Source organism: Microtus oregoni, unplaced genomic scaffold (assembly GCF_018167655.1).
Source record: "Microtus oregoni isolate MIOR12 unplaced genomic scaffold, Mior012 000013F_ref0000133, whole genome shotgun sequence".
In the NCBI taxonomy this organism is placed as follows: domain Eukaryota; kingdom Metazoa; phylum Chordata; class Mammalia; order Rodentia; family Cricetidae; genus Microtus; species Microtus oregoni.
The window spans coordinates 6,760,269-6,776,836 of NW_024543072.1; the positions used below are offsets into that span (position 1 = coordinate 6,760,269).

Sequence of the window (16,568 nt, forward strand, 5' to 3'; positions counted from 1 at the left end):
GTTGGGCCGAGTGGTGGTGGCGCATGCCTTTAATCCCAGCTCTCGGAAGGCAGAGGCAGGCGGATCTCTGTTAGTCTGAGGCCAACCTGGTCTACAAGAGGTAGTTCCAGGACAGCTAGGGCTGTTACACAGAGAAACCCTGTCTCAAAAAAAAAAAAGTGTTTGTTGACTTATTTATTGCGGTGGTAGGTATATATGCCAGAGTGCATGTGTGAAAGACACCGTGTGGGAGTCAGTTCCTTCATTCTATCACGTGGCTCAAACTCATGGTCAGACTTGGCAGAAAGAACCTCTACCTGTTTAGCCATTTCTATGGTCCCTAGTTTGCTTTTGACACAGAGTCTCACTTTGTAGCCCAGGCTACCCTGGAACTTTTTACGTACCTGAGGTCTCAAACTCAGGGCGGTCTGCATTCCTCAGCCTCTCCAGCACTAAGATTGCAGTTATGAGCTATTATGACTGGCAACATTTTGATTTGGACATTTATGAAAAAAAATTCTGATTTTTCACAAGCTCCGCAAGCCTACTTTTCTTCCAGGCATTCCCCCAGAGTAAACCTCACATCTGTGCTCATGTAAAAATTATTAAGCAATTCTTGAGACCCTCTTTCTTCTCCCCCTTTTACTCTACAACCAATTTAAGGCCTGCTGAAACTAGATTCAAATAAATTTCTTATTCATCTAATTTGCTTCATGTTTCCCAGCAACTCTCTAGCGTCAGACCACACCATCTCTCTTCTAGGCTAATTCAAGGGTTTCCTAGTGTGTTTTCCTGTTTTGACAGTCTGCTAATCCATTCTTTATACCACAGTCTTGGTGGTATAAAAATATAAATCAGATTATGACTTTCCCCTAACTAAAATATTTTTTACCTCCCTATGTAAAATAAAAATGAATTCCCTGCTCATCTTCCTTTCAGTCTTCATTTATCTTCGTTCTCCATTATATTCATTCTACTCCAAACACAAACATTTTCTACAGTTGCCTACAAATCTCGAATCTTTCTGGGCCCAGAGCTACTACACAGACTATCAACATGTTCTTTAATTCACTCTCATCTATTTTCAGTCTAACTTCCTCTATGAGCCTATTGATGGACCCTCTCCCATTTTAAGTTGATAAACTCTATTATTCTCTCGCATAATACATGGTCCTCTTATAACACACCTGTATCGTTGTATATGTTATTATATGTATTATTCTCATCGATTCTTATTAGCGATGTTAGAAATGAACAGAAAAAATGTTTGCCAAACAAACAAAAAGCCCAGCATTCGTAGAATATAGAGTATGCATTTAATCCCAGAAGACATACCAGCCTGGACGCAGCGATCACATCATGAATACTCCTGAGCATTAGATCTTCCACTTGAATGAGCCATTTCTCCACAGCGCCCCTTGCTGCAGACGTGGAGATCAGGGCAATCAGCTCCACACGCTCACCTTCAGAGCTGTACATGGCTTTAATATCCAGATTGGGCAGGAACTCCAATTTAGCAATGCCTTCAAAACATTTTTTTAGGTGTGGCTGAACTCTGAGTGGATCTTTGGTCTCTGACAAAATCTCTAACATTTCATCATTAGATAAAAAGAAAAATCTAGAAAAGAAATATGGGAATAAAAAAGCTTTAGTGACAATTCACCACACACCAGAAAGCCTTGTAAATTATAGCATAACTGATTATCTACCATACCGAGGGAAGAAAAGTCGTTTCTTTTCAAGATATGCATTCAACCCTTTCATGATTTTTTCCAAAAGGTCATTGCAGTTCAGGAGTTTTTCTAGTAAGCCTGTTAAGGAAGTGGCAGCAAGAACCTAAAAGACATTGAGCCTATAATTAGTGATCCTAGAGAAGCTAAATAAGGAGAATCCAAAGAAAAACATATAGGCATCCTCCTGAATATTAACCTTCATCAGGAGATGAAAGGAGACAGAGACAGAGACCCACATTGGAGCACCGGACATAAATCTCAAGGTCCAAATCAGGAGCAGAAGGAGAGAGAGCACGAGCAAGGAACTCAGGTCCGCAAGGGGTGCACCCACACACTGCAACAATGGGGATGTTCTACTGGGAACTCACCAAGGCCAGCTGGCCTGGGTCTGGAAAAGCCTGGGATAAAACCGGACTCTCTGAACATAGCGGACAATGAGGACTACTGAGAACTCAAGAACAATGGCAATGGGTTTCTGATCCTACTGCACGCACTGGATTTGTGGGAGCCTAGGCAGTTTGGATGCTCAACTTACTAGACCTGGATGGAGGTGGGGGTTCCTTGGACTTCCCACAGGACAGGGAACCCTGATTGCTTTTCGGGCTTGGGGGGGAACTTGATTGGGGGAGGGGGAGGGAAATGGGAGGCGGTGGCAGGGAAGAGACAGAAATTTTTAATAAATAAATAAATTAAAAAAAAAGAACCTAAAAGACACAGTTTCCTATGAGACACACTTATGTGCTTGGTATAAGACTTAAGCATTAATACACACAAGGGAAAATGGCAATGTTTTGAAACTTTATGAAATTAGTAGTGAAAAATCCTCCCCTTTTCTTGAGACAAGATCTCACTCTGTAGCCTAGGCTCGCTGTGGACTTGCAATTCTCTTCTTGCTCTAGCACCCCAAACGGATCACATCCAGCTTTTAAATTTCTTTTAGAATGTAAAATTATTAAAATTCACTAAATCATACATGTTGTAATCTGAGGACATTAGTTACAAATGATGTTATGATTATTGTGTATTTTATTATATTCCTTTAATAACTTTTTCATTTTTAATAGCATTATGAAATGAAGGGATGTCTGAACTCGGGTTTGTGCACGTGCTGAGGTCAAATGTGTCAGACACCGTGGAGCTGGAATTGCAGGCAGTGAGTGGTGCTGGGAGCTGAACTTGAGCCTCTAGGAGAGTAGGACGTACTCTTAGCTGTAGAGCGTACTCTGTAGTCTCTCTCTGTTCTTGTGAGTGCAAGGGAAGAGTCTTTTTGAATGCTGTGTGATTTAGTTTTAATTTTTACAATTGTAAACTTTAAACTTAATCCGAAGCAGGTTTTGACAGTCCATAACTCACTGACCAAATCTAACCAGCTGCTAGTTTTTGTGTGATCCTCAAACTAAGAATATTTTTATACTGTCAGAAGGTTAAAAAATTCAAGGGAAGCTAGCAAAGTCGCTCAGCTGGCTGTATGCTTGCTTAGTATGCATGAGGCCTGGGTTCTATTGCCAGTGCCATGTACAACCTGCGTGTGCTGGCATAGCTGCAACCCCAGCATGCCCCAAGTAGACGCAGGAGGGTCACAAGTTCAAGGTCATTCTCAGCTACATAGAGAATTTGAAGCAACTTAGGCTTGACACCCTCTCTCCCAAAGTTAAATTAAATAATAAAAATGAAGATGATAATGCTATTTCAAAACATAAGTAGAAATGTTGTCAGTGTCTATAAGCAAAGCTTTATTATGGTAGAAATATACCTATTTATTAGATATTAGTTCTTACTGCTTTCAATATATAATGGCAGAAGTAAGCATTACAAAATTACAAGCATTGCAAAGCCTAAAATATATATTAACTGGCTATGTACAGAAAAATCTAATCCATAAGAAATCATGTACTGAAAAGTTCCTAAAGTCATAAATGAGATAAAAATTCTTGAAACTCGGACAGAACCCGAACCAAGAGGACAAAGGGGTGGCCGGTAGCTCCTTTGTTCCCATAGCCTGCCCGCAGCGAGCAGGGTGGGCCCTTTGTTCGCGAGCTAACCAAGCAGCGTGGAGTTTCGATCTGGGCACCGAGTGAAACATCATTGTGGTGAGTGAGTGCTGCGGCAGCTGGGATCATACCTCAGCCCGCCCACACTTCCTGGCCATCCTACAGGGGCTATACTGCCCAAACCCCCTCTCTCTTCCTATCCCACTCAGCTTACATCCAGATCCCCACACACCCTGTCTCCCTCCCTCCTTTGGGGCATAGCGCCTCCCTGCCCAGCCTGCTAGGGCGCTGGGACTGGAGGACAAAGGGGTGGCCGGTAGCTCCTTTGTTCCCATAGCCTGCCCACAGCGAGCAGGGTGGGCCCTTTGTTTGCGAGCTAACCAGCTAACCAAGCAGGGCAGAGTTTCGATCTGGGCACCGAGTGAAACATCATTGTGGTGAGTGAGTGCTGCGGCAGCTGGGATCATACCTCAGCCCGCCCACACTTCCTGGCCATCCTACAGGGGCTATACTGCCCAAACCCCCTCTCTCTTCCTATCCCACTCAGCTTACATCCAGATCCCCACACCCCCTGTCTCCCTCCCTCCTTTGGGGCATAGCGCCTCCCTGCCCAGCCTGCTAGGGTGCTGGGACAGAACCCGAACCGGGAGGACAAAGGGGTGGCCGGTAGCTCCTTTGTTCCCATAGCCTGCCCGCAGTGAGCAGGGTGGGCCCTTTGTTCGCGAGCTAACCAAGCAGCGTGGAGTTTCATTCTGGGCACCGAGTGAAACATCATTGTGGAGAAACATCTCTGGGGAATGACATCACTGGGAAGGTACATCAGTGGGCAAGAAGACCTGATCCTATAAAAGAAGATCCAAAGGGGAGTATTGGGAGGAAGAGATGGGCAGACGCCAATGCAGGAATTCTCCCAACAATCTGAAAAACAACACGAAACCACCAGAAGCCAGTGACCCCACAACAGGAGGACATGAACACCTTAATCAAGAAGAAGTAGAAAAAACTGACTTCATGAAAGTGATTGACACCCTTAAACAGCATATAAAAAACGCCCTTATAGAAATGGATGAGAAGTATAATAGAAAGTTCGAGGAATTGAGTAAATCAGTGAATGATACCCTAGGAAACCAAGGAAAAACAATCAAGCAGATAAAGGAAACAGTTCATGACTTGAAAACTGAAATGGAGGCAAAGAAGAAAACACAAACAGAGGGCCGACTGGACATGGAAAATCTAGGTAAACGAATAGAGACTACAGAATCAAGTATAACCAGCAGAATACAAGAGATAGAAGAAAGAATCTCAGATTCTGAGGATAACATAGAGAAAATAAACACTCTGATCAAAGAAAACAGCAAGTCCAACAAACTCTCATCACAAAACATTCAGGAAATATGGGACACAATAAAAAGACCAAACCTAAGAATAATTGGAGTAGAAGAAGGAGAAGAAGTGCAGCTCAATGGTACAGAAAATATACTTAATAAAATTATAGAAGAAAACTTTCCCAACCTGAAGACAGATGTACCTATGAAGGTTCAAGAAGCATACAGAACACCAAATAGGCTGGATCAAAAGAAAACATCCCCTCGCCATATAATAATCAAAACACAAAATATACAGAATAAAGAAAGAATATTAAGAGCTGCAAAGGAAAAAGGGCAAGTAACTTATAATGGTAAACCTATCAGACTTACACCTGACTTCTCTATGGAAACCATGAAAGCCAGAAGGTCCTGGATAGATGTTCTCCAAAAACTAAGAGACCACGGATGCAAGCCCAGACTACTATATCCAGCCAAACTTTCATTCACTATAAATGGAGAAAACAAAATTTTCCAGGATAAAAACAAATTTAAACAATACGTAGCCACAAATCCAGCCTTACAGAAAATAATAGAAGGAAAATCACTAACCAAGGAGTCCAACAATGACCACAATAACTCAGACATCTAGAGACTCTTCACCAGCGCAAATCAAAGAAGGAAAACACACAAACCCTACTACTTAAAAAGTGACCGGAGTTAACAACCACTGGTCATTAATATCACTTAATATCAATGGGCTCAACTCACCTATAAAAAGGCACAGGCTAAGAGATTGGATAAGAAAACAGGATCCAACATTCTGCTGTCTACAAGAAACACACCTCAACCACAAAGACAGGCACCTACTCAGAGTAAAGGGCTGGGAAAAGGCTTATCAAGCAAATGGACCTAAGAAACAAGCAGGTGTGGCCATACTAATTTCTAACAAAGTTGACTTCAAACTTAAATCAATCAGAAGAGATGGAGAGGGACATTTTATACTCATAACAGGAACAATTCATCAGGAAGAAGTCTCAATCCTGAATATCTATGCCCCTAATATAAAAGCACCCACGTACGTAAAAGAAACATTACTAAAACTCAAGGCAGCCATCAAACCGCACACACTAATAGTAGGAGACTTCAACACTCCTCTCTCACCAATGGACAGGTCAATCAGACAGAAACCTAAAAGAGAAATTAGAGAATTAATGGAGGTAATGAAGCAAATGGACTTAACAGACATCTATAGATTATTCCACCCAAAGAGGAAAGAATATACCTTCTTCTCTGCAGCTCATGGAACCTTCTCGAAAATTGACCACATACTTGGTAACAAAGCGAACTTACACAGTTACAAAAAAATATTAGTAACCACCTGTGTCTTATCAGATCACCATGGATTAAAGTTAGAATTCAACAACAATGCTACCCCCAGAAAGCCTACAAACTCATGGAAACTGAACAGTCAACTACTGAACCATACCTGGATTAAGGAAGAAATAAAGAAAGAAATTAAAGTCTTCCTTGAATTCAATGAAAATAAAGAAACAACATACTCGAACTTATGGGACACTATGAAAGCAGTCCTGAGAGGAAAGTTCATAGCACTAAGTGCCCACCTAAAGAAAACAGAGAAAGCACATATTGAAGACTTAACAGCCCACTTGAAAGCTCTAGAAAAAAAAGAAGCAGACTCACCTAGGAGGAGTAGAAGACTGGAAATAATCAAATTGAGGGCTGAAATCAACAAAATAGAAACACAGAAAACAATCCAAAGAATCAATGAAACAAAAAGCTGGTTCCTGGAGAAAATCAACAAGATAGATAAACCCCTATCCAAACTAATCAAACGAAAGAGAGAGAACACGCAAATTAATAAGATCAGAAATGAAAAGGGGGACATAACCACAGACACAGAGGAAATTCAGAGAGTCATTAGATCTTACTACAAAAGCCTATATGCCACAAAACTGGAAAATGTAAAAGAAATGGACGCTTTTTTAGATAAATACCATTTACCAAAACTAAACCAGGACCAGGTGAACAATCTAAACAGACCTGTAAGTCGCGAAGAATTAGAAGCTGTTATCAAAAACCTCCCTACCAAAAAAAGCCCAGGACCAGATGGTTTCAATGCAGAATTCTACCAGAACTTCCAAGAAGACCTAATACCTATACTCCTTAATGTATTCCACAATATAGAATCAGAAGGGTCATTACCAAATTCCTTTTATGAAGCCACAATTACTCTGATACCAAAACCACTCAAAGACTCAACCAGGAAAGAGAACTACAGGCCAATCTCACTCATGAATATCGACGCAAAAATCCTCAACAAAATACTGGCAAATCGAATCCAAGAACACATCCGAAAAATTATCCATTATGATCAAGTAGGCTTCATTCCTCAGATGCAGGGCTGGTTCAACATACGAAAATCTATCAATGTAATCCAGCATATAAATAAACTGAAAGAAAAAAACCATATGATCATTTCATTAGATGCTGAAAAAGCATTTGACAAAATTCAACATCCATTTATGTTAAAAGTCTTGGAGAGATTAGGGATACAAGGGTCATACCTAAATATAATAAAAGCTATATACAGCAAGCCGACAGCTAACATCAAATTAAACGGAGAGAAACTCAAAGCCATCCCGCTTAACTCAGGAACACGGCAAGGCTGTCCACTCTCACCATACCTCTTCAATATAGTGCTTGAAGTTCTAGCAATAGCAATAAGACAACATAATGGGATCAAGGGGATTCGAATTGGAAAGGAAGAAGTTAAACTTTCGTTATTTGCAGATGATATGATAGTGTACATAAGCGACCCCCAAAACTCCACCAAAGAACTTATACAGCTGATAAACAGCTTTAGTAATGTGGCAGGATACAAGATCAACTCCAAAAAATCAGTCGCCCTCTTATACACAAAGGATAGGGAAGCAGAGAGGGAAATCAGAGAAGCTTCACCATTCACGATAGCCACAAACAGCATAAAATATCTTGGGGTAAATCTAACCAAGGAAGTGAAAGATCTATTTGACAAGAACTTTAAGGCATTGAAGAAAGAAATTGAAGAGGATACCAAAAAATGGATGGACCTCCCTTGCTCTTGGATTGGGAGGATCAACATAGTAAAAATGGCAATTCTACTAAAGGCAATTTATAGATTCAATGCAATCCCCATCAAGATCCCATCAAAATTCTTCACAGATCTGGAGAAGACAATAATCAACTTTATATGGAAAAACAAAAAACCCAGGATAGCCAAAACAATCCTATACAATAAAGGATCTTCTGGAGGCATTACCATCCCTGACTTCAAACTCTATTACAGAGCTACAGTAATGAAAACAGTGTGGTACTGGCATAAAAACATAGAAGTCGACCAATGGAATCGTATAGAAGACCCGGATTTTATCCCACAAACCTATGAACACCTCATTTTCGATAAAGGAGCTAAAAGTATGCAATGGAAGAAAGAAAGCATCTTCAACAAATGGTGCTGGCACAACTGGATGTCAACCTGTAGAAGAATGAAAATAGACCCATATCTCTCACCGTGCACAAAACTCAAGTCCAAATGGATTAAAGACCTCAATATCAGTCCGAACACACTGAACCTGATAGAAGAGAAAGTGGGAAATACCCTACAACAGATGGGCACAGGAGATCGCTTCCTATGTATAACCCCAGAAGCACAGACATTAAGGGCAACATTGAATAAATGGGACCTACTTAAACTGAGAAGCTTCTGTAAAGCAAAGGACACTGTCACTAAGACACAAAGGCAACCTACTGACTGGGAGAAGATCTTCTCCAACCCTGCAACAGACAAAGGTCTGATCTCCAAAATATATAGAGAACTCAAGAAACTAGACTTTAAAATGCTAATTAACCCAATTAAAAAATGGGGCACTGAACTGAACAGAGAATTCTCAACAGAAGAAGTTCAAATGGCCAAAAGACACTTAAGGTCGTGCTCAACTTCCTTAGCAATCAGGGAAATGCAAATCAAAACAACTTTGAGATATCATCTTACACCTGTCAGAATGGCTAAACTCAAAAACACCAAGGATAACCTTTGCTGGAGAGGCTGTGGAAGAACGGGTACCCTCATCCATTGCTGGTGGGAATGCAATCTTGTGCAACCACTGTGGAAGTCAGTGTTTCGGTTTCTCAGGAAATTCGGGATCAACTTACCCCTGGACCCAGCAATACCACTCTTGGGAATATACCCAAGAGATGCTCTATCAAATGACAAAAGCATTTGTTCAACTATGTTCATAGCAGTATTATTTGTAATAGCCAGAACCTGGAAACAACCTAGATGCCCTTCAATGGAAGAATGGATGAAGAAAGTATGGAATATATACACGCTAGAGTACTACTCAGCGGTAAAAAACAATGACTTCTCGAATTTTGCATGCAAATGGATGGAAATAGAAAACACTATCCTGAGTGAGGTGTCCCAGACCCAAAAAGATGAATATGGGATGTACTCACTCATAATTGGTTTCTAGCCATAAATAAGGACCACGGAGTCTACAATAGGTGAACCTAAAGAAGCTAAGGAAGAAGGTGAACCGAAGGAAAAACATATAGTTGTCCTCTTCGCTAAGGGAAGTAGACCAAATTTCCGGGGAGAAAATGGGATCTTGGGGGGGGGTGGGATGGGGGTAAGGGGAGATGGGGAGAGAAAAGGTAGAAGGGAAGGAGGGGGGACCTGGGAAACGGGAGAATTGGGATAAAGGAAAGGTGGATAGGGGAGCACGGAACCACAATTCTTAGTTAAGGGAGCCCCTTTAGGGTGGGCAAGCGACTTGACCCTAGAGGGGCTCCCTAGTGCCCAAGATGAGGTTCCCAGTTAGTTCCTTGGGCAGCTGAGGATTGGGAACCTGAAATGACCCTATCCTAGAGCAATACTGACGAATATCTTGCATATCATCATAGAATCTTCATCTGGTGATGGATAGAGATAGAGACAGAGACCCACACAGGAGCACTGGACTGAGCTCCCAAGGTCCCAAGGAGGAGCAGAAGGAGGGAGAACATGAGCAACGAATTCGGGACCACGAGGCGTGCATCCACCCACTGAGACAGAGGAGCTGATCTACGCGGAGCTCACCAAGGCCAGCTGGACTGTGACCGAAAAAGCATGGGATAAAACCGGACTCTCTGAACATGGCGAACAATGAGGGCTGATGAGACACCAAGGGCAATGGCAGGGGGTTTTGAACCTACTTAATGTGCTGGCTTTGTGGGAGCCTAGCCAGTTTGGATGTTCACCTTCCTAGATATGGACGGAGAGGACCTAGGACTTAACACAGGGCAGGGAACCCGGACTGCTCTGTGGACTGGAGAGGGAGGGGGAGAGGAGTGGGGGGAGGGGGAGAAGGGTGGGAGGAGGGGGAGAAGGGTGGGAGGAGGGGTAGAAGGGTGGGAGGAGGGGAAGGGAAATGGGAGGCTGGGAGGAGGTGGAAACTTGTTTTTTGTTTATGTTTTTTTTTCTTCTTTTCGCAATAAAAAAAATTCTTGAAACTCATAAATTTATATAATTAACTCTCAATAAGTTTAGCACTTATTTGTTTTTTTCTCAGCATTGGAAAATGTTATTTCTTAAGTTGAATATATTTTAAAAGATTCATAGCTATGATTTATGCTAAATGTGTAAAAAATACTGTTTTTTCGACATTAGACACCTGTACAGGTAGTCTTAATAGGAAAGACCCGTAGAGACTGGGTAATGAGAGTAGCTTCCTTCCCCAATAATATTGAACCCCAGTATCTGCCTCTGAATTTTTATTATTCATGCTACATTTTTCTGGGGGATAATGCTCTGGCACACTGTAAAGATTTGTCACCCATATTGGTTTAATAAAACATTGACTGGCAGGACATAGAGGTGGGGCAACCAGACTAGGAGAGTAGTGGTAAGAGGAGAGGCAGAGACACAGTCAACCTTCAGAGGCAGAAGAAGCAAGATGAGAATGCCTTCTAAGAAAATAACGACAACTGTGCTGACCCAGCATTCTCCACCCTCTTCTTTGTCTCGTGGTCTTGTGTATTTTTACTTTGTAAAGTGGTGAGCAGTGGTTTTATGTAGTGGCCGTCAAGTGAGATAACCACACCTGAAGTAGTTGCACTGTGCTTGCACACACACACATATTTATATGAATGAGCTGCAAGTGGTATTTTTATAAATTGAAAAATAAATTATTTTCATACTTTTGAACTTACATTTTTATGAACTTTCCAATCGGTATACAATGAGTAAGTATTATTTTAATAATCAGAATCAAAAGCCAAATGCTTTCTTTAAACCCCGACTAAGATTCACCGACTACAAGAGAGACAACAAGCACTTCACCTTCGGATCTTTTGCGCAGAACTTCATGATTTCCCTCCAGTGTCTGTCCACCGTCTGGAACTGACGGCCTTCTTCTGGCATCTGCTGCATGATGTCCTCAGAACAAAAGATGGGCTCTAAGTAGAGCCACTGGGCCTGCACTTTTAACCATTCATCAATTGTTTCCTGGATTCGGATCAGACGGTCCTCCCAGGCCTTGGTAAAAAAGCACACTGCACTAACTTCCAGTGTTTAAAAGAAAACTATATATTATAGCAAGAATAAAGTAGTAGAATTTATAGTGTATATTATTTGTGTTTTAATAAATAAAGCTTGCCTGAAGATCAGAGGGCAAAGCAGCCACACTAGTCAACCATCAGCCCAGGGAGTGATGGCACACACCTTTAGTCCGGGCACTCAGGAGACAGAGGCAGGTGGATCTCTGTGAGTTCAAGGCCACCTTGGGCTACACAAATTGAATCTGTCTAAAAGAGAAACAGAGCTCACACAAAGATGATCCCAGACACTTGAGATCATACGCCCTTAATCCCAGCACTAGGGAGGTGGAGATAGGAGCAGCAGGGCTGGGTGGAGAGAGGAATATAAAGGGGGAAGAGGCAGGAACCCAGTGGAGTGTGCAGTCTGAGGTTGTAGAGAGCACTGCAGGATCTCCCCTTTGTTTGTCTGAGCTTTGGTAGAGGTAAGATTTCTCTAGTGACTTGGCTGCTTTGCTTTTCAGGTTTTCAGGGTGAACTCCAATATCTGCCTCTGGGTTTTTAATTATTCATGCTATAAAATTCTCTATTGTTTTAATATCAATAAAAAACAACCTTAAGATCACTTATAGGAATCTTACATATGTTTAGAAAAAATATAGGAGCCGTAAGTTTTCCTTAAATCAATGAAACTCACAGTTGGTAGTGACTGTAAAATTATTTCATTTTCTAATCTCTCAGGGAATCACTCCAAATCTTAATGTATATCCTGCTCTACACCAGATATTGTCAACTATGGATGATGTTGTCCTCCATACCAGGCAATATTTCAGAGTGTTTGAAATATCACAAGGTTGGTTATTATAGCTAATAGGGGGAAGATACTTCTAACATCTAGTGTATGGACACCAGAAATACTGCTAACTGTACTACAATATGCAGGGTAATCCCCATATGTAACAAGACTTTCTCTGTCCCACCAGCCAGCTCCCAAACAATGACATGGAGACTTATTATTAATTACCAAAGCTTAGCCTTAGTTTAAGCTTATTTTTAATTATCTCTTATCACTTAAATATTTTTATTAGTCTGTGTTCTACCACATGCCTTTTACCTCCATTCCATCCTGTGTCTCTCACGCCTAGATTCACCTCCTACTTCCTCTGCTCCTGCCCAGAAGTCCGGCTATACCTCTTGCATAGCTATTGGCCCTTCCACTCTTTACTAAAACAATCCCAGCAATGTATCCTCACACAGTGTACAATTATCCTATCACACCCATAACCAAGAATTATTCAGTCCAAGACCAGAGAAGTGGCTCAGTAGATAAAGGAACTTTACCCAGACATCCTGAGTTGGTGCCCCAAATGGGGGCCCATACAGTGGAAGGAGAGAACTGACTTCTACAAGTTGCTCTCTGACCTAGTCACATGCACTGTGGCCTGCATGCATGCACACATGTACAGGAAGATACATACACAGCAATAAATAAACATATGAAGAAATAAATGTATATAAAAAAATTACTCAGCCCCAAATGTCAATAGTGTAAAGTTGGAGGATCTTGCTCTGTATTGGGACAGTTTGGAGAGAATTGAACTTAAATTTTTAAAATAAAGTAAAACAAGCCTCCCAACTCTCAGAGATTGCCTGGTGTTAACAAAATATTTCTCAAGTGTACGTATGGCTTAAGGTCCTAGGTTTAGAACTTAATTCCCTGTTTTTTAAAACATAACATTTTAAATTTCTCTATAACTTTTTAACACACACGTGCACATGCATGCATACTCACACACACATGCACACACACGCACACTTACACACACTTGCACACATGCACACACACACACACACACACACACACACACACACACTGAATAAGAAAGGCCAGACTAGCCTAGCTGTAGAACAGATCCAGTGCTAGGTCTCTTTGAAAAGCACAACTGTTTTCTACAAATGACGGCAACCAAGACCGTCTATGAAACATTGTTTATGCTAAATTAAACCATTCACATTATAAAAATGTATCAAAACATCACAATGTATGACAGAAATATATAAAGTTGTTACTTGTGAATTAAAATGCTATTAAAATTATATATAGTTTTTTAAAAACTGCCTTGGTTTGAATCTCAATTATATCATTTAATAGCTAAGTGAATTTGGACAAATTATCTGCCCTCAGTTTTCTTACCTATTTGGATAGATAATAACAATGTCTACCATGAAGATCTGCTGTGGGGAATAAATCAGCTAGTAATTGTGAAACCACAAGACCATTGACTAGCAAAATTAACATCAATCAAAACTGGAATCAACAATTCAGTAATTTGTCTTTTCCTCAATTTATATAGCCCCCAGTTAGAATTCTGATATTGTTGTTGTTACCTAACAGAAACTTAAAGCGTTAAAGTAGCAGTGCTGGGGTTGGAGGACTGAACTGCTGACTGCAAACACCCTGTCAAGTTGGGTTTTTGTTTCAAATAAAATCAAGGAACTGAGTAAATCAACCAAGGTTACCCAGTTCCTCTTCCGGGTCACATAGAATAAGTTTTGGTTCTTGTTGTTATTTGTTTGTTTAAATAAGTAGAAAATTTTCTCTCTACCACCTTTAAACATTCAATGTATTTAAAAGCCTGACCTCTTTTCCTTTTTTTTTTTTTACCTTTTTTTTTTTTGAGACAAGGTCTTGTCATATAGTCCAGGCTGGGTTCTACTTGCTAGATAGCCTAGGGTAGATTGGTATGCACGATGATTCTCCTGCCTCAGGCTCCTGAACACTGGGATTACAAGCTTTGCTAGGAGCAGCTAAGGCAGTATCTCTAGTTGTGTGTGCACAAGAATGTGCCTACCTGGCTACCTCTACACTAGATGACAAGTCTTTCCAGTATAAATGTCATCACACGCACACTCACACGCACACACACAGACACTCAGTGCTTCCCTTAGTTTATACAGTTTATAACCCTTTCTTAGTCTTTTATCTTCTGGTTGTGCTTTATTGGTTTTGTGCTCACAGAAGGGAAAAACTACTGGACTTTGTTATCTATGAAGCTATGATCATAATTTGTATGTTTTCCATAATTACCCAAATCAACAATAAAGATATATTATTTACTTTCTGAAGTAAACAGCAATTCATTAATTGCTTGTTATTCAAAATAGAATTAATAGTGATAGATAACTTTACTGTGAGGATACAGTGTGATATGTGATTTGAGCTTTCTAAAATTAGCTGTATTTAAGAATTCCCAGGAATGAAGTTTTTAAATTTCACTTGCAATAAAAACTGCTTGTTGGTCTAGAGTGTGCACTTAATATGCGTGGGGACCTATTACAGAAAGGAAGGCAGGAAGAAAGGTGGTGCGGGAGAATTGTCTGTATTCTGTCAATCATGTTTTAAATAAATGCTGATTGGCCAGGCAGGAAATATAGGCAGGAAAACCAGACAGGAAGTAGAAATGATGTAATGAGAACAAGAGAAGTCTGGGAAGGAAGAAACTGATTCCTCCCACTCCTGCCAGATCACCGAAACAGCAGGATGTGATTTGCCCCACTGAAAAAGGTACTGAGCCACATGGCTAACATAGATCAGAAAAATGGGTTAATCAAGATGTGAGAGTTAGCCAGTGAGAGGCTAGAGCTAATGGGCCAATAAGCTTATAATTTATGTAGACCTATGTGTAAATTTCTTTGGGACTAAACAGTTGTGGGGTAAAGGGTGAGACAAAAAAACAAACAAGCAGCAGGCCCGTTCATGTTACAGGAAGGTGGAAAGAAAAGAAGGAGGGAGAGAGGGAGGGGGAGAGGGAGGGGGAGAGGGAGGGGGAGAGGGAGGGGGAGAGGGAGGGGGAGAGGGAGGGAGAGAGGGAGGGGGAGAGGGAGGGGGAAAGGGAAAGATGGAGGAAACAAAACCAGAGCTTGGTGTGGTGGCTCATCTTGTAATTCCAGTACTCAGGACCTGAAGTAGAATAATAATCACCAGTTTGAGACCTGCTTGGCCTATATAGTGAGTTAAAGGGTGGCCTACAATACAGAGTGAGACCACGTCTTAAGGCAAAGTAGGGAAAAATGAGGAAGACCAGAAGGGGAACAAGAAAGAGTTTGATACTGTTTCCTTCTATCTCTATCACTGGAGATAAATCTTAATAAAGTATGACTTTCTTCTCAAAAACATTAGTTAATATATTATTTGTTTATTCATTTTTTTGAAGATTTTATTTATTTATTATGTATACAACATTCTGCCTGCATGAAGAGGGCACCAGATCTCATTACAGATGGTTGTGAGCCACCATGTGGTTGCTGGGAATTGAACTCAGGACCTCCGGAAGAGCAGCCAGTGCTCTTAACCACTGAGCCATTTCTCCAGCCCTTGTTTATTCATTTTTAAGCTGTTATATAGATGAGCGTTTTGTCTTTATCTGTTTATCGTGTGCATAGATAGAACAGCCATGGAGGACAGAAGAGGGCATCAAATCCTCTGGAGCTGGAGTTGCAGATGGTCGCTAGCCACTTTGTGGATGCTGGGAACTGAATAAGTGTTTTTACCACGGTGTCATCTCTTCAGCCTCCTACTGCATATTAATCTTCAAATGTGTATTTTTGTATCTCACCACATACCAAGGCTCAGTTCTATAACTTGAATGACATTTTAAAAGCATCCAAGAATATTTTCATGAGAACATATATGAAACAAGATAGACGTTTTTATAAATGACAAGAAGCTATCATACTTAACATACCTTGATCTCATTTTCAAATGGTTTGATAAAAGGTGAGCCTCTCATTGTCTGAGTTTTTATAATTTGGTCATCAAGAATTGCCTGAATCTCATCCACTGAAGAAAGGATGCAGACTCCAGTGTCACGATACAGACTTATGTGAAAAGAAATATCATCCCACGCTGCTATCATGGCATTCATGGCTCTCTCTAAGGAAAATTCCTAAAAGGAAGAAATGGAAAAAGAAGAGGATGAAGAAAA

The 16,568-nt window shown here is 40.9% G+C and overlaps 1 protein-coding gene across 1 annotated transcript in view; it reads right to left on the reverse strand.

The window, feature by feature from the left end:
- Dnah12 (dynein axonemal heavy chain 12) overlaps positions 1-16,568 on the reverse strand; it is a 163,687-nt gene that overhangs the window by 107,151 nt on the left and 39,968 nt on the right. Inside the window, exons 18-21 of the mRNA XM_041662692.1 lie at positions 16,329-16,529; positions 11,390-11,584; positions 1,694-1,815; positions 1,315-1,597 (exon numbers count right to left, since the gene is read on the reverse strand). Coding sequence (XP_041518626.1) covers positions 1,315-1,597; positions 1,694-1,815; positions 11,390-11,584; positions 16,329-16,529 — 801 coding nt within the window. The remainder of the gene's footprint in view (positions 1-1,314; positions 1,598-1,693; positions 1,816-11,389; positions 11,585-16,328; positions 16,530-16,568) is intronic.